The following is a 25,357-nucleotide window of genomic DNA, read 5'->3' as shown; positions in this document are numbered from 1 at the left end:
TGATCGATGGAAAAGAACAGCCCAGAAATAAACTCACACACCTATGGTCAATTAATCTACAACAAAGGAAACAATATAATGAGTAAAAGACAGGCTCTTCAGCAAGTGGTTGTTGGAAAAGTTGGACAGCCATAAGTAAATCAATGAAATTAGAACACTTCCTCACACCACATGCAAAAATAAACTCAAAATGGTTTGCCATGACACCATAAAACTCTGAGGGGATAACAAAACACTCTCAGACATAAATTGTAGCAGTATTTTCTTAGATCAGTTTCCCCAGGCCAAAGAAATAAAAGCAAAAATAAACAAAGGCTTTTGCATAGCAAAGGAAATCATTAACAAAAGACAACATACAGAACAGAAAAAATACAAACAGTAACTCAATATCAAAAAAAATCGAACCCAATTAAAAAATGCACAGAAATGTTAAATAGATATTTCTCCAAAAAAGATACATAGACAGTTCTCCAAAGAAGACATATGCATGGCCAAAAGGCACATGAAAAGATGCTAAACCTTGCTAATTATTAGAGATATGCAAATTAAAACCATAATGTGGTATCACTTCATACCAGTCAGAATGACCGTCAAAAAGTATACAAATAATACATACTGGAAGGAATGTGGAGAAGAGGAAACCCTCCTACATTGTTGGTGGAAATGTAAATTGGTATAGCCACTATGCAAAACTGTATGAAGGTTTCTTAAACAACTAAGAATAGAGCTACCATATGATCCAGCAACCCCACTCCTGGGCATATATCCAGAAACTATGAAAACTAATTTGAAATGATACATGCAAGCCCAATATTCACAGCAGCACTATTTATAACAGTCAAGACGTGGAAACAGCCCAAGTGCCCATCCACAACTGAATGATTTAAGAAGATGTGGTATACGTATACAACGGAATACTATTCCACCATAAAAAAGTGAAATGTTGCTATTTGCAGCAACACGAATCAAACTAGAGAATATGACACTAAGTGAAGTCAAACAAAGACATTGTATCACTTAAATGTGAAATCTAAAAAATAATACAAACGAATCTATGCACAAAACAGAAACAGACTCAAGGACATAGAAAACAAACTTACGGTTATTACCAAAGAGGAAAGGGAAAGGGGAGGGATAAATTAAGAGTATGGAATTAACAAATACAAATTACTATATATAAAATAGATAATAAGGATTTACTGCATAGCAGAGGGAACTACACTTAATGTCTTGTAGTAACTTATAATAGAAAATTACCTGAAGGAAAAATATATATAACTGAAATCACTTTGTTGTACACCTGAAACTAAAACAATGTTGTAAACCAACTATACTTTAAACAATAAGAATATAAATAGTTTCTCCATGCCTGATAATGCTTTTGATCCTTTAAGTCTATTTTCTCTAAGCTGAATGTAACTATCTCAGCTTGCCTTTGGAGACTATATACCCAGCTTATCTTTTCACTTTCAAACTTTCCGTATCCTTAGGTATGTTCCTTATAAAGAATACAGACCTGGCAGCAAAGAGAGGAGACAGGCAGTTACTCTCTGAGGGGTTGGGGAGGGGAGGGGAGGGGAAGAGGAGGAAAGGCAGGTATCAGCCTCTGCAGCACCTTCTAGCATAAGCTGAGGTGACCTGGTGGGAAGGGTGGGCTACTTTCACAAGACTACAGGAGGCAGAAGGGAGTGCAGAGCCAGCATCCTCAGGGGCATCCATCCAGCTGTCCCCATGGCATGTTTCAAGGTTCTAGGTTTTCCCTACCAGCACCCTAAATTTTCACAAAATAAAATTTGGCTGAACATTCAAGTCCCTGAAGCTCTGTGACTATAACAATTAGAGGTTTGACCTGAATCTCGGCTGTTTCAACCTTTCCATTGCAGGAGAAAAGGCCTACTTGTGAGTTCCCCTTGTGAGCTCCTTTTGATCATCCCCTCGTGAGAATGATCTCTGTTCGTTTTGAAGGCAAACCATTCAGTATCACAGTAATACACATCTATGCCTCGAACAGTAATGCTGAAGAAGCTGAGTGGTTCTATGAAGACCTACAAGACCTTCTAGAACTAACACACAAAAAAGATGTCCTTTTCATTATAGGGGACTGGAACGCAAAAGTAGTTAAGTCAAGAAATACCTGGAGTAACGGGAAAATTTGGCCTTGGAGTACAGAATGAAGCAGGGCAAAGGCTAATAGAGTTTTGCCAAGAGAACACACTGGTCATAGCAAACACCCTCTTCCCACAACACAAGAGAAGACTCTACACATGGACATCACCAGATGGTCAACACTGAAATCAGAATGATTATATTCTTTGCAGCCAAAGAGAGAGAAGCTCTATACAGTCAGCAAAAACAAGACTGCGAGCTGACTGTGGCTCAGATCATGAACTCCTTATTGCCAAATTCAGACTGAAATTGAAGCAAGTAGGGAAAACCACTAGACCATTCAGGTATGACCAAAATTAAATCCCTTATGACTACAGAGTAGAAGTGACACATGGAGTCAAGGGATTAGATCTGATAGACAGAGTGCCTGAAGAACGATGGACGAAGGTTTGGGACATTTTACAGGAGGCAGGGATCAAGATCATCCCCAAGAAAAAGAAATGCAAAAAGGCGAAATGGCTGTCTGAGGAGGCCTTACAAACAGCTATGAAAAGAAGAGAAGTGAAAGGCAAAGGAGAAAAGGAAAGATATACCCATTTAAATGCAGAGTTCCAAAGAATAGCAAGGAGACAACGCAAAGAAACAGAGGAGAACAATAGAATGGGAAAGACTAGAGATCTCTTCAAGAAAATTAGAGATACCAAAGGAACTTTTCATGCAAAGATGGGCACAATAAAGGACAGAAATGGCATGAACCTGACAGAAGCGAAGATATTAAGAAGAGGTGGCAAGAATACACAGAAGAACTATACAAAAAAAGATCTTCATGACCAAGATCATCATGATTGTGTGATCACTCACCTAGAGCCAGACATCCTGGAATGCAAAGTGGGCCTTAGGAAGCATCACTACAAACAAAGTTAGTGGAAGTAATGGAATTCCAGTTGAGCTATTTCAAATCCTAAAAGATGATGCTATTAAAGTGCCTCACTCAATATGCCAGCAAATCTGAAAAACTGAGTAGTGGCCACAGGACTGGAAAAGGTCAGTTTTCATTCCAATCCCAAAGAAGGGCAATGCCAAAGAATGCTCAAACTACTGCACAATTGCACTCATTTCACATGCAAGCAAAGAGATGCTCAAAATTTTCCAAGCCAGGCTTCAACAGTACGTGAACTGTGAACTTCCAAATGTTCAAGCTGGATTTAGAAAAGGCAGAGGAACCAGAGATCAAATTGCCAACATCCGCTGGATCATGGAAAAAACAAGAGAGTTCCAGAAATACATCTACTTCTGCTTTTTGACTATACCAAAGCCTTTGACTGTGTGGATCACAAAAAAATGTGGAAAATTCTTCAAGTGATAGGAATACCAGACCACCTGACCTGCCTCCTAAGAAATCTGTATGCAGGTTAAGACGCAACAGTTAGAACTGGACATGGAACAACAGCCTGGTTCCAAATCAGGAAAGGAGTCCATCAAGGCTGTATATTGTCACCCTGCTTATTGCAGAGTACATCATGAGAAATGCTGGACTGGATGACACACAAACTGGAATCAAGATTGCTGGGAGAAATATCAATAACCTCAGATATGCAGATGACACCACCCTTATAGCAGAAAGTGAAGAATAACTAAAGAGCCTCTTGATGAAAGTGAAAGAGGAGAGTGAAAAAGTTGGCTTAAAACTTCCCATCACTTCATGGCAAATAGATGGGCAAACAGTGGAAACAGTGACAGACTTTATTTTTTTTGCGTTCGAAAATCACTGCAGATGGTGACTGCAGCCATGAAATTAAAAGATGCTTGCTCCTTGCAAGAAAAGTTATGACCAACTTAGACAGCTTATTAAAAAGCAGAGACATTACTTTGCCAACAAAGATCCATGTAGTCAAAGCTATGGTTTTTCTAGTAGTCATGTATGGATGTGAGAGTTGGACTATAAAGAAAGCTGAGCACCAAAGAATTGTAGTTTCTGAACTGTGGTGTTGGAGAAGACTCTTGAGAGTCCCTTGGAGAGCAAGGAGATCCAACCAGTTCATCCTAAAGGGAATCAGTCCTGAATATTCATTGGAAGGACTGATGTTGTAGCTGACTTTGACCACCTGATTTGAAGAACTGACTCACTGGAAAAGACCCTGATGCTGGGAAAGACTGAAGGCGGGAGAAGAAAGGGATGACAGAGGATTAAGATGGTTGGACGGCATCACCGACTCAATGGACCTGAGTTTGAGTAAACTCCGGGAGTTGGTGACAGACAAGGAAGCCTTGCGTGCTGTAGTCCATGGAGTTGCGAAGAATCGGACACGACTGAGTGGCTCAACTGAATTAAACTGAACTATGAGCTCCCCAGGGGTCCTTGCGCTGTCATTTCAGTATTAACAGCTTGATAACAGCCTGGGGTCTATTATCCTTCTGTAGGTCATCAATACAACCTAGCAGTAACCAGCCAATTCTGCTGTTCTCGGAGACACTGTTCTTTCCATACTTATCAAATGCCTGTCTCATTGAACTTCTACAGAATTCTTCTCCATGTGGATATTTGCCTACGTTACCACCTGTGTCTGGGTTCTCTACGAACATCCTCAGGTTAAGCAACTTACTAGAAGGACCCACAGGACTAAGCACAGACCTGTGCTCACAACTATGATTTATTACAGAAAAAGAACACCAAGCAAAATCAGCAAAGGGAAAAGGTACATGAACAAAGCCTAGAGGAAGCCATGGAGTCACATGTGAACTTAATGCCTCCAGCAAAGATGTATAATATGTATAAAACAGCGTCCACCAAGGAAATTAGCCTGAGCCTGGGCATAGGAGTCCAGGGTTCTTATTGCGCCCAGTTAAGCAGGCATTCTTGGCCTAACATGTACCAAAATGCATGATTCCCAGAAGGAAATCAGGCATTCGACATAAATCCCATTGTCTGTACAAACACTTCAGGCAGATAAACCACCCTTATCAATGAAGAGAATGGGGGAACACCCATGAAATCCAAACTGCTGGACATATGTGAATCTTGCAAGCAGGCCTTTCTAAGGGCAACAGATTCAGGCTGGCTTTGACAACTCTTCTGCACACCATCTGTGACATATTTAGTAACTGACCATAACCTTATGCCTGGGCCTATATGGACGCCACTTACCAGCCAGGTTGTCATCCTCTTTATTCTTTGGAACAGAGATGAATCAGCTCCTATTCTATTAACCAGTTTTCTTGGATCTCACTCCTGGGCTACTTGCGTTAGTCTGGATCTTCCAGGAAGCAGACACGCAGACCAAGAAGGGATCAGCTATGGAATAGATTTGCCACGGGCAACTCTGGAGAGGAAAAACAGTGGGGATGCTAGGGTTGGTGAGAGGCAACCAGGCCCTGATGCAGGTAAATAAAAGAAAGGCTGAGTGAAAGTGACTTAGAGATTATAACACAATCTTAAGAGAGTCTGGAAAAGACCATCAGGTAGTCTTAAAAGCAAAGTGAAGGAGTCATCTCCCTGCCAGGCTTAGTCCCTGGCTGGCAAGAGGCAGAGACTGTGCGTTAAGGTGGGGATGACCAAGTGCAGCGGCTGCAGGGCCTTTAGTCCCTTATGTTCCCTCCTGCTGGAGAGCTGAGAGGCGCATTCTCCTGGCTGCTATAACCATGACTGTAGGTCTCAAAATACACCTGAAAAAGATTTATCAGAGAAATATTTAGCACCAACAGCATGTAATAATTTGCATTAATACTTCTCAGCTTAAAAAAAAAAAGTTAATTATAAAATCCCCTAATCTAGGACACTAATTAATAATGAAAATGCAAATAATCTTTTTTATTTCATGAACTAAACAATATCCTATGTAGATGAATTTTGAGGAAGACTTTTCCAAACTGGTAAACTGGGAGCTGACACACAGCATAGAGTATTAGGACTGAATCAAAGCTACTCAACGACAAATAAATAAATAAATATGTTTATATGTTCATAAAGTGAAAGTGTTAGTTGCTCAGTCATGTCCGACTCTTTGAGACTCCATCGACTATAGCCCTCCAGGCTCCTCTATCCATGGAATTCTCCAGGCAAGAATACTGGAGTGGGTTGCCATTCCTTTCTCTAGGGGATATTTCCAACACAGGAATCGAAGCCGCGTCTCCTGCACTGCAGGCAGATTCTTTACTGTCTGAGCCACCAGGAAGCCCCAAATGTTCATCATGCGAGTAAATTTCTGAAATAAGCTTTACATTAATTAATACCTAAGAATAAAATACCATTTTTAGTTTTTCCTCCTGACTGACCTCAAATACCCTTGACAAAGAAATAGCATTTCTACATATTTTACACCTAGTTCTTAGGTTGACTATAAACCTTGTGAGGAGCAAACTGAACAAAGTTTATAGATATGTCTAAAAATTATTAGACACAATTTGAGAACTTCTAGATTATATATGCTTAGATGATAAAATGGATGAACATCCTCTTACACAGTATCTAATAAGAAACAATTTTATTATTCGTCTTCTTCTTATTTTTTGGTCCCACTGAATGGCATGTGGGATCTTAGGTCCCTAAGCAGGGATTGAACCCTTATACCCTGCATGGGAAGTGTGGAGTCTTAACAACTGGACCTCGAGGGAAATCCCTCATTGTTTAATTTTTATTAATGTTATCCTCAAGGACATGGGCTATCAATTTTCTTTTTCTTTTTGCTGCACTGTGCGGCATGAGAGACCCTATATCCCAGGCCAGGGATCTAACTGAGCCCCTTGCATTGGGAGCATGGAAGTCTCAACCATGGCCTTCACGACTCACTGATACAAATGACAGAAGCTACTGGAAATAAAGAAAAGCTTTAACATGAAAGACTTGTAAAATGTTTATTTTTAAATGAGATTAATACCATTTTAATATAGGAGAGATGCCATCTTTATTTACAGGCTAATAAAAAAAAACAGTAAAACAACACAACTAGATATGGTACATTTGTCAAAAATCCTGTAGATCTGAGGCCAACCCTGTATGGAAAACTGGGTAGCTGGGATAGCGCATTACATAATAAGGACATCAGAAATATGCAACTTACACATGAATCAATAGATTTTGTTTCTAAACATGAAAACAAAGTCTACACTGGGGGGGTGGGAGAGGGGGTAGAACCAGCACCAAAGAAACGCTGAGCTAACTTTTGACAACTGTTAAGTCAGCCAAAACCATTTGTTTGCATTACCAAGGATCTCAAAATTTTCATCTTTTCAATCTATTTTAAAATCTCATAACCCAAACGCTGTTTGCCAACAAAGTCACAGACACTTTGAACTGTAGAAGTTAACTGTAAATATATACACACAGACATACAACCCTCATACTCTTGAAATTTTTTTCTCAGCTATTCTGTTTGTCTGTGTATCTGTATACCTTTTTTTTCCCTTTTTAATTGTAATGGCTTTGCAACAGTTCTCTCCTTATCTGGTTTAGTCCTAGAAATCAGTTTCTTTCGTACAAATGTGAAAACATAAAAACTGTTTCCATTTAGACTTTTGGAAAGAGTCTGTGATTCTCAGTTCATCTCCCAAAGACCATATATTCTAAAAGGAACTTTTAACCAAGTACTTTCTAAACACCAGATGGGAATCTCATAGTAATCCCTGAGCAACAGTGCTCTCACATAGGCTGCAAACCAAGGTGAAGCAGGAATGAAATGGGAACTGACCTCTGTCATTTTAAACTAACTGGAACATTTTTTATTTTGTTTATCAGCCCAAGAAGGGAGTTTCTATCATAACTACCTCATACAACCCTTTACATTACACAGCGTCCTCATAGAAATGCCAACTCAAGGCTCTTAAAAAACTCTTTATAGACATACTAGTTCTTGAAAATCAAAAGGCTTTGGTTAATATTTCCTAAGGATTCGGTCTTAGTAGATAAAAGATACTCTCTGAAAAACTGCCAAGGCCATCCCATCCTAGACGGTGTTTTAAAAAGATAAGAATAACATAGTTTCAAGTCACAACAAAAAAGCTTTCAGATGTGTGACAATGGAAATTTTTTTTGACTGAATGAATATACTGGTTAAAATCCAGTTTACAGATCTCATATCATGCATGGGGGCATGTGCTAGAGAAGGGGGAACGCATAAGAAGGAAATATTTTTCTTTTAAGAGTCCTAGCCTGTCAGGCGCAAACAATAACATGTGGCTTCCTTATTCAGTTGTACAATTAAATACTAGTTTTTGCTCAGAGGCAATATTATGCTAAAAGGTATTTTAATATCAGTAACCACATATACTATGAAGTGCATTTCCTATTACAAATTAACATGGTGATATACAGATGAACAAAACTACCAAAACAAACCATAAATGAGTAACAGGTGAAACATAAAATTTATAAATAGCAAAACCACCAAATAAAGTATATACATTTTATAGATTTACCTATGAACAAATATATAGTGCATCTAGGAAAGACAAGAGAATGTGTTTTGTATCACATAACATCTGAATATTAGAAATGAGATACTGATAATACTCTAAAAGCCTTCTCCCAATTTATATTCCCTTAAATGTATATTCTTTAAAACAATGATATTGGCAAAACTATCATCTCTTCAAATGCAATGTTCTTCACTTTTCCCTGCAGGGCACAGTGGCCTGTGGAACAGCACAGAAGGGAGCAGGCACTCCAAGCTGATTCCTGGGATAAAGAAGTAGCAAATCTAGTTTGCATATGAAAAGCACTTTAGTCAAACTTAACACTGAAAAGCCAACCAAAAAATTATCATATCAAAACGTGCTCACTTTATCCTGCCCACCACCAGTGCCTCAGATTTATAGATTATTGGCAAATCAGTTAGTCATCAATACTTCGAGAGAAAACTGCTGTTTGAATTAAATGTATCTCATTGACACAGTAATAAATTTGAGCTTTTACCGCCAGAAAAAAAATGTACCTTTAAGTGCTAGGACTATCACAATACAAACATTATGAACAACTCAAAATGGATAAAACTGCCTTTCGTGGATTCCAGAAAAAAAGCATTTGTGACTAAACATTAATAACATAATGCTCCAATACCGCGCACACAAATCAACATAATTGAGAACAGATATTTCACACTCATCTGCATTTCTTTTAAAAAACCTGAAAAGTACAATAACTGAAACTATTTCTAGTGCAGCACTGATTGATACAGGATTGCTTGAAGAAAACTATTCTGTACTGCATGAATAACATTGAAAAGCAAACTCATAATAAATGATCATTAAGAACTGATTTAGACATCAGGAAGCACATTAAATTAAAAAAAAAAAAAAACACTGAAACCACTCTTTCAGTTAAAAAACAAATTTAAGTCAAGCCTACATTTCTGCAATTCACTGAGGCAAGCTCTGTCCTTTGAAACATCACACTTAACATTCTGGAACATATGATATGAATTCATTTATTCTCTTATATTTAAAGGCTATTCCTTAAAAAAAAAAAAAATTCCAGTTAGCACTGTCCTTCTACTAAATGGAAAAGCAATCAAATAAAACAGTAGTGCTTCATTTGGTACTTAAGAGCCTAATACTATCCTTTCGGGAAACACATGCTTTGGTACTTTATAAATCTGAAGAAAATCAAAATTGCTTTTCATGCAATAGCTAATTATGGTATACCACAGAAAACAGGGAGTTTTATGCATCTAGAATTGTTCACATGAAGCCCTGAGGTACCCGCCTTTCATTTAGGCAATAAACAGCCTCCTTAAGTCTTGTATAGTCTTTGTCACCATGTTCCCTGGTGCCCCAAATTCAGAATAGTCTGATTAACAATCTTGTCTGAAGACGCAGTCAATTTAATAAGACTTTTTATGGTACAGACTGTGTAGGTCATCTAATTTAGAAGCACTGTCTTCTAGAGGAGTTTCACTTGAAGCTCCTGGGTCTCCATTTTCGTGTCCATCAGCAACTGCCTTCTTATTAAATCCTGAAAGAGAAAATAAGCAGATACTTCCTAATTAAAAAAATCATACTTCTGTTGAGCAATAACAAAGAAAAGTCCACTGTAACTGATAATAGTAATATGAAGCAAATAATGGGGCCCTGATTAATCAAGACAGCAATTTCTGACAAAGGAATGCTTCCTTAGAGCAGACATCAACACTGCACAGATGTTTTTAATATTATCTATTGACCTATCTAAAAATTATATAAACTTTCCTGCCAAATTATTCATGAAATTCAGAATTGATACACACAACTGCAAAATTCAATCAGTTCTACTTAACACAAATTACCTATGGAACTGTACATTTTTCTTTCACATTTTGCTTTCAAATTATTTAGCTTCAGCTCACTGAGGCATATACTAGTTTATTTACTAAATCTAACCTGTTGGTAAGACAACATCCAGATAAAATTTAAAACTAATTTTGGTTAATCTACAAAACAGATAATAGGCTTGCAAATAAATGAAAGTTGACTATGAAATCTGCTTAGTGAGCTATGAAACATGGATACATGCTAAAAAGATAACCAATGGATACATTTCTTGTGATTTGTGATCGGTTAATAGTGGCTCAGAGGTTAAAGCGTCTGCCTGCAATGCGGGAGACCTGGGTTCGATCCCTGGGTCGGGAAGATCCCCTGGAGAAGGAAATGGCAACCCACTCCAGTATTCTTGCCTGGAGAATCCCACAGACAGAGGAGCCTGGTGGGCTACAGTCCACGGGGTCGCAAAGAGTCGGACACGACTGAGCGACTTCACACTAATCACACTAATAGTAATGTATCCTATGAGTTATACATGTTTGGTTATTTGGGTCACATTTTAAATGGTTTGCAATTAATATAGGTGACAGGGAAACCCTTTAAAAAAGCCTCAGCTGCAAGCCTTCTAACCCTGACAAAAACACAAACAAACAGAAGAAAAGGTAAAAGACAACAAAATAAAAGAAAAGCAGCTCAGCAGTGCAAGGTGCTGGCATACTGACACAATGGTTCTGTTCCAGATGCAGAGGGAGACCGAATGCGACTGCCGTCTCTGCACAGACCCTTCACAGCACACAGGCTCACCAAAAGGGCAACAGTTCATCAGCCTACTGTAACACTCGATGCCGCAAGTTCTCAAACTTTCTGACTTCAGGATACCTTTACACTCTTAAGAACTGAGAACTGCAAAGAGTGTTTTTTCATGTGGGTTATTAATAGTAAGTGACGTACTAACGTTTACCATATTGGTGATTAAAACTGAGAAATCTAAAAAAAAAATTACTTTGTTAAAAATGGTAAAAAAACTCCATGAATGTTAACATAAATATCTGTTTAGTGAAAATAACTCTAATTTCCAAAAAACTTATTCAGAGGAGTGTCACAATTTTACAATTTTGCAAGTATCTTTAATGTCTGGCTTTACATAAGACCGCTAGGTTCTCATATCTGCTTTCACTCAATCAGTTAGAAGCATGTGAAGGAAGTCCACTTCACAGAGATGTGTAACTCTGAAGAGGGAAGAGTAACTAAGCCTTTTCAAATAACTGTCAATACTCTTCTTTGATATTATACCAAATTTTACAAAATAGAATCTAAAACCATATCAATGAACTTTCACACTCTGATGCATTAAAATCATTTGTCTATCCTGCACTTTTGAATGGCTCTTTTCACCCACACAGGATTCAGTAATATCACACGCTGGTCATTTCAAAAGTATTAGATCCCTGAGTTATGCAACAATTGCAAAAGCTGACACATTTCATTTTACTGTATTAAAAAATCATACTCATCAATATCACCACCAATCTTATTAGAAAAGCTCTTTAAGTGTCAGGAAGCTGTCAAGCTCATGGTAGTTGATATGTGTTTTACAAAATTCTGATTTCCACTTGAAAGCTCACATTTTATCACTGGCAATAAATACTGTCAGTTGTTCTTGAAGTGATGGATTCACCTTGTTCATTTTTAAAAAAACGGCTGCCAAATATCCTGAACAACCATAATTTGTCATTCTTTCAAGTAAAAATTGTCATCCATGAAAAGAATGGCTAATTCAGCTAGCAAATTAATCACTTAAGTACTTTTCCTCAAGTCTAGCATCTTAGTTCAGCATATAAACTCAGTGCTATGCATACTTACCATTTCATCACACAGAATAATTAAAAAGTCATATACTCAACATTTAATAAAATGAATAACTTTTACTATTTTATAGAGGATAGTCTTAAGAAACTGGCATTTTCTTCTTTTTTATTCTGAGCAGATGACAAGGAAGAACACAGTGATCACTAGTAGAGCAGTGCTACTTGCCTTGACTCATACTAAGGCACCAATGGTTTTACCACCATCAGGGTAAGTATCAACACAAGACAAACAATGCCTTAGTATTTAATAATATGAAAAGTCTGGATCCCAGGACTCCTTGAAAGGTCTCAGGATCCCCTACAGATCTATGGATCACAATTTAAGCACCACTGCTCCATATGGAAGTGCTAGAATTGTTCTTTAAAATATGTATAGACGATAGCAAAGGAACTAAACCCCAAATCCTCAAGATTACATATCCTGATTCTAATAACAGTCATGAGGTAACAGTGTAATTACTTATTCAAATCCAGCCTGTGAAATCACTGCATTATGAGAGAAGAATGCGCATTAAAACAGCAAGATGTTAAGATGTATCTACTCTAAAAGGCATGTTGGCCTTTGTTTCTGTCTAGAAAACTTGAATTTTATTTATATTTCAAGGATTAGCTGTAGTTTAGTAACTGCTCATGTATCTGTCCAAGGTGAATCTAGAAGAACTGACATGTAAATAAAATACTGGCATAATTACTGGTGTATAATAAAGCTATAATTTAGCAAGGGAAAACTATCCACTGTTAATGCTGGTTTACCCATCATTAAAACAGTGTTACAAAGAACATCTAAGTCTTGTATATTTTTTAAGTTTATTGATAGCAAATACATTAATTGTAACATTCATGGTGATTTTTACCTTGTAACATTTTGATTTCCCCAGTTGTATCTTTACAACTAGCACCAGGATTACTACTTCCCTCTAATTCATCAAGGTACAAACGGTAACGATGTCCACTCTCATCTTCATACTCTACATTTTCATCATCAGAATCCACTTCAGGCGCCACGTAAACTACTTCAAATTCAATCTCTCCTCTCTAAAATGGGGAAAAGAAAATGAGAAAACCAAGTTACTGTAACTTTAAAAGATTTCCAAATTCTTTAGGGTGAGAAGCAACGACTGGGCCTCAGATGTAGCTCCTTTCGAGATAACAAACAGTGAAATTTTAGACTCTCAAGAGGTACACATAAATTTCCTTTCAGTATTACAGATCTTTCTCCTGATCAAAATATTTCCCCAAAAGACCTAAAACAAAAAAAGGATGATTATTCAATTTACAGAATTTTGGAACAAAGTGTTCAGTTTAAAAGTCATTTTGTCATTTTATACTTTACATAGTAGCAATTCAGAAAATCTATCTAATAGTCAGATATTAAAGTTGCACCTAAGGGCACCACACAAACTTTTCTTTGACTAATTCAAGAAACCTCTACACAATGATTTCTTGTTTCTTACTCAATAGGTCTTGAGCATTTCCTTAACTGTCACTGAGAGCCAGACACAGTTGTTGGTCAAGGTATTGTTGAGTAATAATAGCAATTACTGTGTTTATTGTTCAAAATTATATCCTTCAATTCTCAGAACAACTCTGTTGTAGTCCCCTGTACATCAACGAGAAACCTGAGTGAGTCCTGGAGAGGGCTGATAACTCTCAATAAGATGAACAAGTAAAATAGAAAAACAGAAATTGACTCCGAAGTCCTTGCTCTTTCTCCTATACTAGACTAAATGTGTAATATTTATATTTTATTCTTTAATAACAACTTCATGTTCAAGTAAAAAGTTATAGATTATTTTATGTTAAAAAAAAATTCTGAGCCCTAATTGTCACTTAATAAGAGACTACAATCACTACCACAAGCCCAGTGTTTGCAATTCTCTGAAAATTATGGCCTGCCTTTGCTCAAAAGAAAACATGCCGTTTTTTTTGTTGTTGTTTTTTTAATTGCTACCACTAAGTCTCTTTGGTGCTCCTCTTTCCCAGCAGTTTAAGGTTATCCTTCAGAACTTTAACATGTGTTCAGCATTTCCATAAAATTTTGTATCTCATGAACTGCAGCTCATGAACTGCCTGTTTATGTCCCCCTGACCTCAGCAGCCATTCATCCCACTCTCACTACAGGATGACAGCCAAGACGGACTGAGAAAACACCAACTCAAGGAGACTAGTGCTGCGTTCTTAAATCCCCCTCATCAGACAGTGCTTTAAAAACAGTACTCTGGGGAGTCGGTAAATGCAGTATGTTAGTCGCTCAGTCATGTCCCACTCTATACGACCCCATGGACTGTATTGTCCATGGAATTCTCCAGGCAAGAATCCTGGAGTGGGTAGCCATTTCCTTCTCCAGGGGATCTTTCCAACCCAAGGACTGAACCTGGGTCTCCCACATTATAGTGGTCTTCAGTAAAGTTCTTTAGATGGCAGAATCAAGTCTGTGGTAGCTGTCATGAAGAAACAGATTTTAGGTTTAATATGAGGAAGAGCTTTCTAAAAATCAGCAGTCTAAAACGATGAAACAGACTGCATTATCACCAACAAATCCTCCCTTTAACACTGAATACAATTATTTCCCAAGTGGCACAGTAGTAATGAATCCCCCTGCCAATGCAGGAGATGCAAGAGACGTGGGTTTGATCCCTGGGCTGGGAAGATCCCCTGGCATAGGAACTGGCAACCCACTCCAGTATTCTTGCCTGGAAAATTCCATGGTCAGAGGAGTCTAGTGGGCCCATGGGGTCACAAAAAGTCAGACACAACTGAACACACAACATACACACATTCATTTAGTGATACTGTAGTTATTTATGCCTCAAGTAGAACTGAACTAAATGAGCTATAAATTTACTTTCAACTCTGAAATTCAAGTCTGCTCTGGCATACTATACTGATGATCCAATGAACATCTCAATGTACTAACCAACACCTAATTCCCTCAAACCTATTCTTGAAAGAAAAAACAAAACATTTTTTACATCTCTGGATAATAAATATGACTCTTGTATATGAATCTCAATTCTTTAATCTATTTGTTCTGCAATCTTGAGCAAATTAATTTCTAAGAACTTTATTTCATCCATTTTAAATAAGAGGGTTGGTTAAAAGATTTCTAACAATGCTTGACTTCTAACATTTATGACTGCAAAATCAATCCACTTCTAGCATTGTTTTTTCTATAATACTTCATATCTATATAGTGTTTTAGTCATTAACGCTGTTTTGCTTTCCAAGAACCAAGTCCTGTTCTGAACACTTTATATGTATTAACATACTTAATCCTTCCAGCTCTCAGATGAGGACAGTGCAGCACTAAGGAAGTAACCAGACCACCTGACCTGCCTCTTGAGAAACCTATATTCAGGTCAGAAACCAACAGTTAGAACTGGACATGGAACAACAGACTGGTTCCAAATAGAAAAGGGAGTACGTCAAGGCTGTATATTGTCACCCTGCTTATTTAACTTCTATGCAGAGTACATCATGAGAAACGCTGAGCTGGAAAAAGCACAAGCTAGAATCAAGATTGCCAGGAGAAATATCAATAACTTCAGATATGTAGATGATACCACCCTTATGGCAGAAAGTGAAGACGAACTAAAAAGCCTCTTGATGAAAGTGAAAGAGGAAAGCGAAAAAGTTGGCTTAAAGCTCAACATTCAGAAAACGAAGATCATGGCATCTGGTCCCATGACTTCATGGGAAATAGATGGGGAAACAGTGGAAACAGTGTCAGACTTTATTCTTCTGGGGCTCCAAAATCACTGCAGATGGTGACTGCAGCCATGAAATTAAAAGATGCTTACTCTTTGGCAGGAAAGTTATGACCAACTTAGATAGCATATTGAAAAGCAGAGATATTACTTTGCCAACAAAGGTCCACCTAGACAAGGCTATGGTTTTTCCAGTGGTCATGTATGGATGTGAAAGTTGGGACTGTGAAGAAAGCTGAGCGCCGAAGAATTGATGCTTTTAAACTGTGGTGTTGGAGAAGACTCTTGAGAATCCCTTGGACGGCAAGGAGGTCCAACCAGTCCATCCTAAAGGAGATCAGTCCTGGGTGTTTACTGGAAGGACTGATGTTGAAGCTGAAACTCTAGTACTTTGGCCACCTCATGCAAAGAACTGACTCATTGGAAAAGACCCTGATGCTGGGAGGGATTGGGGGCAGGAGGAGAAGGGGATGACAAAGGATGAGATGGCTGGATGGCATCACTGACTCGATGGACATGAGTTTGAGTGAACTCTGGGACTTGGTGATGGACAGGGAGGCCTGGCATGCTGCGATTCATGGGGTCGCAGAGAGTTGGACACGACTGAGTGACTGAACTGACTGAACTGAACTGAACTTGCTCAAAGCTATACAGCTTTGAAGAAGAGCAAACAAAATCTTTTTCAGTAAATCTGGCTGAATGTCTTCTAAAAAAGGGTCAAGTCAAAGGAAACTAATATCTATAGATAAACACTTTACTACCTGAGAAACCTCCTCAGGAAGTTATCATCTATTCAAGACTCAAAAAGGAACAGAGAGATCCAACTTTAATTATATAAAGGTAACTTACCTGCTGGGAAAGAATGGTTACAGCTTCTTTATGCTTTGTGTCCCGTAGGTTAACTCCATTAACAGCCAGAATAGCATCTCCAACGTGCAGCCCTCCACATCTATCAGCAGGTTGCCCTGGGTGGATCTCAGAAATGAGGATTGGAACACCATGTTCCTTTCCACCCTAGTCAAAAAAAAAAAAAAAAAAAAAAAGGCAGCAAACTAGTTTACCTTTGTATAGTTGCATACTATTCTGATAAAATATTTTTCTAAAAACATTTCAATAAGCAACTATACTGCCTCTATAAATGTTGAGTGATATCCTATTTGCTACTTAGGTAATGGTAAATCAAACTATCATGAATATCAAAGAATTACCTCTAAGTAAAATGATTAATAACATATATGTGCTTTTTAAAATGCATTACAGAATTTTTTAAAAAAAGAACCCTGAAAAACCAAAAGAACAACTGGCTTAACTCTCTTAAACATAAATATTTTATGTATTAGTAGTCCATAGTATTATCAGATTTTATCAAACCTAAGTCCCAATGAACCATAAGAAAAACACCATTATTTTATGTTCCACAAAAAAAACCCTATAAGATGAATCTGAATTTCATTCATGTTAAAATATGAAAAAATATGCAATGCAAAATTAATGAAATACAGCAGTTGGTACCTTTCACTTTCTAGCTGTAATCATAATTATGTGCGTGTCTTATTTCTCTTACTAAACTTATGCTCTTTGAGGGACTTATACTCAAAAAGGTAGGTATATTCAATAAATATCTATTAGATAAACTTTTTATTATAAGAAACAATTATACAGTAAACAATACCAGAAAGTAAATAAACTTCTGCAGTGCCTAACTAAGTATAGAAAGCCAGCTTATTTACTGCTTTGGAACAAAGCACTGAACAGCAAAAGTTATACATATTTTAGTTAGTTATACGTTATACATATTACTCTAGTTATACGTGTTTTAAAATAGATTGCTCTCAAGAAGGCCGTCCAAGACAATTGTTTGTAAAGGAATCAACATTAAAAAAGAGAAATACTTGGACCCGAGAGTCAGTGAAATCTGACAGCCAAGAAATGAGACAAGAGAAAGACAGCAAATACTCTACAGAAAAGAACAACATACTCTGGGGTTATTTAACACAGAAGAAAACAGTCCTATCCAATGCCAAAGGCTCTTACAGGCATCACAGGATGTGGAGGAGAACTATGATGTTAGTCATAATGAAAATGATAAACAGTGATTACTGAAAAAACACGTTAAAGTAATACTTAACAGTTATTAGGAAGATTTACATACCAAAAAAAAAACGTTTACACAAAAGTGCTATTACCCATGGGGATAAGTTTAGTTATTTAGAAAATATATTAAGAAAACTTTATTTCCCAATGATGTTCAACAAAGGAGTGTGATTATACTAGAGAAGTGTAGAGAAAAGGAGACTGGAAGCACTACTTCTTACTGTAATTGAAATGCCAAGGCCTTCATGATCTTCCTTAAGGAGGAGAACTTTTCTAATTGGCCCAACACCTTGGCTTTTCTTTAAAGAGTCTTGATCCTTGTTGGAGAAAAAAAAAAAGAAGAAAAATTAGTAGTACTTAAACTATATACTATATAGAGTAACTTGCTTTTAGAAATGTTTATTGTTTTCCTGTAATGGATACACAGTATAATGTTAAGAAAGTAATTAACAGATAACATGAGAAAGCAAAAATAGTGGTTCTATTAAAATAGAATCTAACATTATTTTCTCACCCTCTTGTTAATTTACTATTTATACATGACATTACAAAAGAAACTACTGCCATGAACTGATAAACAATATCTTTAAGAAATAAAAGGAGGTAACTTTATCTTCACTGGAAAATAGCTTTAAGATCTATATCCATTTCAACTTATTTATAGAACTGAAAAAACAAAATGTCAATTGGTTATTAACTACCTTTTCATTTCTTTGAGCTCTGGAAGCTACCTCTTAACTAAAGGACCTTGCTCCACCAATAATTCTTTTTCTGGTACCTTTACTTTCTCCCTCTCTCTACAAGCTCCTTCCCTAAAATGAAAAAATGTCAAGCCTCACCAAGCTATAAAACACAGACCATGTACAAACACAAAACATATAAAAACCCTTAAACCATCCACAATCTTGGTTACCTTCTATCCACCCTCCATCTTTCCTGAACCTTTACACAAAGTTAATCCTCACTGTAGTTACTTCCTTGCCTCCCATATTCAGTACTCCAACCTGTAATTAGGGTTCTGCTCCACCTGCTCCACCAGAGCTGTCTTCTCTGCAGTCACTGGTAACCAATGTGGCTGCTTCCAATGAATACTTTTTAGTCACTGCCCTTCTGAACCCTGCAGAAGTTGATACTGTTCACAGTCCCCTCCCTGAAACCTCTTTTTTTGGTGTCCATTACACTTTGGTGTACATTACATTACATGGGTTGGGCGGACTTGGGGAGTTGGTGATGGACAGGGAGGCCTGGCGTGCTGCGGTTCATGGGGTCGCAAAGAGTCGGACACGACTGAGCGACTGAACTGAACTGAACCATTATACTACTTGCCTAGAAGGCCCATATCTGACAGCTCTATCTCAGGCTTCTCTCTTTGGTGATTCATTTCCTTCCCTCACTCCTTAGTGGTTTCCTTCCATCTTTTTACTTTCTATATACTTTCCCTGGGTGACTTAATCAATCCCATGGTTTCAAAAGATGATTTACCTAGTCATCTTCAACTCAAGAGTTCTCTCTAGAATTCTAGAGCTCTGTATATATAATTGGATATAACCTGGCTGTCCCACTGGGACCTCAAACACTACATGTCTAAAACTGATATCATCTTTCTACCAAAACCTTCCTTTCCCTATATTTGGTTTATCAATGCATGCCATCATCTCACTCGACTGTCCAAACCAAAACTCAGACTTTCCTTCTTATTCACCCTACTGAACCAAAAACAGTTAGTCATTAACTCCTTTTTATTCTAATTCTCTCAAACCTGTTCTTCCTCTGATCCCTTTCTCCTCATTATCTTTCCAAATGAATTTCTCTGATTTCAATTAGGCCCTCTTCCAATATATCCTTACTACCCAAAGCAACTGTCAAACAAATGCTAAATCTTATTAAGTCCACTATTTTATTTGAAAATCCCCTGACCATCAGGTTAAGATGCAAATGCCTTTATTTAGCATAAGAGAACATTTATCATCTGGCCACTGCCTAGAAGTTAATGGGAACCAAGAGAACCCCAAAGAAGACAATGGCACGAGTGCTTACTGCAATCACCACTCCTCTCCCATGAACGCCACATACATATCAATTCTTTCTACAATAATCTTTTCAAAGCCAACAAATAATTTTACTATTCGAGGCCAGGCTTTACCTGATACTAAAATATGTGATCCACAGGACAGGAATTAGATACAACTTTATTATATTAAGGCTTATACCATTAGGCTGCTGTTGCAGTGAAATTTAATAAATTTTTATGTAGGCAGAAAGAAAAGCTCCTGTACAGTGGTGGCTACAGAAACAGGCAACTGGACACAGATCTCAAATTCCAGCTTAATCCAAAACCAATCAGGTATAATATATAAAGCTAGTTACTAAGAGTCCCCTTATAAAGAACTACCCCCCAATTTTCACCAATTTATCAATAGGATCACACACACTCTGCTTAGCTTAGAACTTCTGTAAACATGCCTAATCGAGATCCAGGAAAATTCTGAAATATGAGCTGAAGCAACATGCATCTGCTATCAATAGTTCAGTGTCTTCAGAAACACCATTTTTGGGGTATTAGTGTAGGAGCTATATGGGCGGCTGAAACCTTAAATATGTATCTATTCTAAAATAAGTTTAATCCCACTTTCACTTTTAAATAAAGGTTTTACATTCTACTAGAATTCTTAAAAATGCAAAGGACTTGTGATTAAAGAAAGGACAAGACTGAGTGAGAAACAGCAGCAAAGCAAACATACATGGCCTGGCGGAGCATGCATTGCTCGCTTCAGGTCGTTGCGGCCTCTACAGGCTCTGATCACAGTTTTGTGACGATGCAAGTGTATTTCAGCTTCCAACTGGTTCCAAAGCTTATCATGAGCAGGCCCCTTCATATCTCGTCCAAGTAGCTGTATTTGTTGGACTCTTCATTTGGAAGAAGAATTAATTCAGTTAGTTTTTCATTACATATATACACACACACACATATATACATATATATAAATACATATAAAGAATTCAGAAGAATTACTGAACACAAGTAGCTTTCACATAAATTTAATTTAGTAATGAAACTAATACTCAGGAATTTCCTGATGTCTCTCAGATTTACAAAGACACGAAAATTCTGAAAAAGACAGGTGTCTTCAAGGGAAAATTAGTTTTAAAAAAAGAATGACTATGACCTTCTTTAATCACATACCTAACTCATATACATCTCAGAAACAATTTAGGAAACTAATGTCAACATGTTCCATGTCTTACATGCAATCATACTAGTCTTCAGATGAGGCTAACCACACAAAACATTTTTTCCAATGAGTTTCTTTTTACAAAATGATTACTTTTTTAAATGTGGTAAAATTATTAGAAATGTGCACTTTGAGATAATATAAATTATTTTTATTTGCTCCACATCAGTTCTTAATACATTAAACCAACAAGCAGAAAATTATTTAGTAATAGTGAATCACCAGAGTTTGTGAAAAATTTACCATAGAAGTTAATGAAAGCAGAACTCTATATTATGATAAAATTACTGTCATTCCAATATGTTTTTGAGGGACAAGAAAGACTGGGTTTCAATGGTCACAGAAAGAATTCCTATGAAAGTCCTGCTGTACATGGGAATCATCTGTTATGGTGTGAAGACAGGAAATGGTGAAAAGTATAGCTCTATGAGTTGTTAGCATTTCACGGTAATTTACTAGCAGTGTGTATGTCAACTGGAAACACTTATTTAGTATGGCTAACTAAATCTGCAATATGTAATGCTATGAAGTTAACAACAGTAAGCTACAATCAACCATAAAATCACTCTGATATAAAGACTAATATATTGTTTACCAAAAGAGATAAGAGTCCACCTCTGTAACTATGCACTTGGTCACCTAAGAGCACAAGGGTACAATGGTATCCATTTTCCACACACCTTCCTGCCAGTTCCTTATCCAAGTACTTGGCAGCCAGTCTTGCCCCATAAACTTCAGCCTGGAGAACAGCTATATGTCTGCGAAGGGCTTCATTCTCTTTTCTCAATAACTTCACTTCAGCTTCAAGTTGAGCTTCTTTCATTTTCTCTTTTTTGTTTGCTTCAAGCTCTCTCTCCTGTTGCAATTTTTTTAAAATGCAATGAAAATACTTTCAAGACTCTTTAGCAATAGACCATGCTCCTTAAAAGACACAAAAGCACACAATCTATGATACCAACAGTGAAAGCATATGATAAAAATTACCACTTTATTTCTATAAAATGGAGCACAATGATTTGGATCCAGTTTTTTTCAAAACTAGTACCAGAGGTGTTAGAACCACTTCTAGGTAAGATAACATAGCTTGAGGCACCCTGATCCTGAGGATACTAAGATTAGTAGCCTTCTCTAAGCACATGTTATATACTAATAGTAATGGCTTCAATGGATAATTGAATCTACTCTCTACTTTCTAAAATGACTCTAAAACTAGACTAAAATAATCACTCTGGTGACTGTGCCCATACATTTCATTAAATTTAATGCAGCAATTCTATAACCTATAAATTTGGTTACAAAGAGAAACATTTTATAGCCAATTTATCTTAGAGGACTGTAAGACACTTACAATGCTTAAATTAGAACAGATACTCCAATTTTTAAAAAACATTTTATGGTAATGGGGAAATGCTGGTAATGACTGCATTAAAAATATTTACACATCAGAAAATGTCTATATAGAGAACAGACTTGTGGTTGCCAAGAGGGAGGGGGAGAATGAGAGGGATGGATGGGGAGTCTGGCGTTAGTAGATGCAAGCTATTACATTTAGAATGGATAAACAACAAGGTCCCACTGTGCAGCACAGGGATCTTTATCTAACCTCTTGGGATAAACCACAATGGAAAAAAACATGAGAGTAAACATATACATGTGTATAACTGAGTCATTTTGTGGTATAGCAGAAATTAGCACAACATTGTAAATCAACTATACTTCAATAAAAAATACAGCTTATGGGAAAACCAACTATAGGCAAGTGCATCCATGATGCAGATTATCACTGAACTTTGGGGTCTGGAATGGATCATCTATTCGTCCAAATGTTAAAGTGACTGAAGAACTGTTTTCTGAGAAAAAATACTGGCCTCACTTGCCTACTATGGGGTTGGATAGATATCTATTTTTATCGCTCATAAAAGGATGCTATCCTTTGCTTCACTTGGTAGATAACTCATATATATGAATTTATAGGTGTCAGCCAGAGAATATAACCTTAAGGTTTTTGCCACCAAGTTTTTATCACCAACTCACATGTGAGAGAAATAATTTTCAATATACTTTCAAAGTATAAAGTACAGTGTGCCTACTCCTATACATCAAGTGTTACAAACGCAAATACCTTTGGGATCCAAGCACAGAATAGGCAGGCAGGTACAAAGGAAAGCGGAGGGGGAAACAGACTGTAAAAATCCTGCCTAAAGACAGTCAGATTCAAATCTGAACTCACACACACACACACACACACACAGTATGACTAAATAAACTGTAAAAATCCTGCCTAAAGACAGTCAGATTCAAATTTGAACTCACACACACACACACACACACACACACACAGTATGACTAAATAAACCTTTCTGAGAGTTGGATATGGGCCCTGAGAGATCTTTTAAATGTTACTTTTGGATCAAGAGAACCATCCCAAATTTGAGTGGAAGTGTTTACTGACTTAGAGCACTACTTTCACAGATTTGTTAATTTACAGAATCTATAAATCCTGTGAAAATGTAGTTATATTTACTGATGACATGCAGAAGACACTGTTCACTACACCATGTCCCCTTTTAGGAGATTTAAATAAAGCTCCACCTCAGCACCAGGAAGAATGCTTCTCTTGAGTGAATGGCACAGGATATTGTTTCTAATGTTCGAGTAGTGAATACTGTGATTATTTCCCTTTTATTATAAATAATAAACTGAGAAACAAATGTAAGCAAACTTTTAACAATTAATGGAATATATTTTGATACTAATTTTGATGTCTGCTTTGATTTGTTTTAACAATAGCATATCAATATACAATATATTTAAACATCAATATACAATATATTCAAATACAAGGCAGTGAGTACCACCATCTTAAAAACAATAAAAAAAAATATATAGCCTAAAATGAATGAGAATTACCAAATATTGAATATATTTATCACTTCCTTGATTAAATTTTTGTCATTATGTATGTGATAAGAAGGCAGAGTAGCATGCTTTTTCAACTTCTGTAAAAAGACAAATATAACAACTAGAACACAATTGTCTAGATTTTTTCTTTTTAATTTGAAGAACTAATAATCTAGAATCCTTCTTTTACAACAACTTTGGAACTCTTAAAATCTCAATTTATTTCAGAATCTCCTTCCTAAAAAGGCAGGTTATCAGTTCCAAAAGAAACTATGGTTCGGACAACATGAACAAAGTCTTTTTTAATGACATTTACAGAGTTTAATGCTTTTGTTTCAGAAAAAAAGAGTTCCTAGAAGACCAAAAATTGTTTATGGGCTAAGTAAATTTTATGTTGAGGATTATCTACTTATAATCACTTTAATGAGCTATTTATACAGTATTTATGAAATATGAGAAACATATTAAGTCATTATTTTGCTTTAAAGATTTAAACTCCTAGTGAATCGGACAAACTCTCTAACCTGAAACGAACAGATGCAAGCAAAAACAGGGCTAAGAACACTGAAGCTAATCACTTTTAGATTTAAAGGAAAGAATCTTGTTTCAGTTAACCTGTTCATCATTAGATAACAACAAAGAAGTTAATTTTGTATCCTGATATCCACATGCTATATTTCCAAAAGAAGAAAAGTCATATGACAACTTAGAACCTGATTAGGCTTAGGTAGTGGGAAAAATATTAAGAATTTGTCTATACTGTTATTTTCTAAGGTAAATTTAAATAAAGGGTTTCAAAATTCAATTGTTTCAAAGGCCACGCAATTATTCTCAAGACTGCTGAAAAGCTATAACACATGCAGTGGGTGAATAAGAAACCAACAGGCACATTCTTTCTCTGGGAATAAATTCAAATAGAAAAGGAGGAAAGAGCTAGGCCTGCATTAGGAAAACCAGTTGTTCTTTTGAAGCAGTGGTACGAGCAAATTACAAAGCTCAGAAGTTGTCAAAAAGTGATGGGTTCTACAAATACTGGCAATAAATCACAAACAAAAGAAAAATCTTTTAACAACATGAGGTGAGAAAAGAGCAATGGGCTACTGACTGAATTTTTCAGGTATTGGCACATTAAAAAATTATCATCATTAACATCACTTTCAGATACGCACAAGGTGACAACATGTACTATGCAAAAAAAGCACTAAGCACACTTCAGCAT

At 36.8% G+C, this 25,357-nt stretch overlaps 1 protein-coding gene across 1 annotated transcript in view; it reads right to left on the bottom strand.

Annotated features, from left to right (window-relative positions):
* Positions 1–9,920: 9,920 nt before the first annotated feature.
* GOPC (golgi associated PDZ and coiled-coil motif containing) overlaps positions 9,921–25,357 on the bottom strand; it is a 42,044-nt gene continuing 26,607 nt past the window's right edge. Inside the window, exons 4-9 of the mRNA XM_052645496.1 lie at positions 21,918–22,093; positions 20,746–20,911; positions 18,226–18,321; positions 16,760–16,924; positions 13,058–13,238; positions 9,921–10,051 (exon numbers count right to left, since the gene is read on the bottom strand). Of these exons, the coding sequence (XP_052501456.1) occupies positions 9,921–10,051; positions 13,058–13,238; positions 16,760–16,924; positions 18,226–18,321; positions 20,746–20,911; positions 21,918–22,093 (915 nt within the window). The remainder of the gene's footprint in view (positions 10,052–13,057; positions 13,239–16,759; positions 16,925–18,225; positions 18,322–20,745; positions 20,912–21,917; positions 22,094–25,357) is intronic.

This window comes from Budorcas taxicolor, chromosome 9, assembly GCF_023091745.1.
Source record: "Budorcas taxicolor isolate Tak-1 chromosome 9, Takin1.1, whole genome shotgun sequence".
NCBI lineage: Eukaryota > Metazoa > Chordata > Mammalia > Artiodactyla > Bovidae > Budorcas > Budorcas taxicolor.
This window is presented reverse-complemented; position numbering and strand designations above follow the sequence as displayed.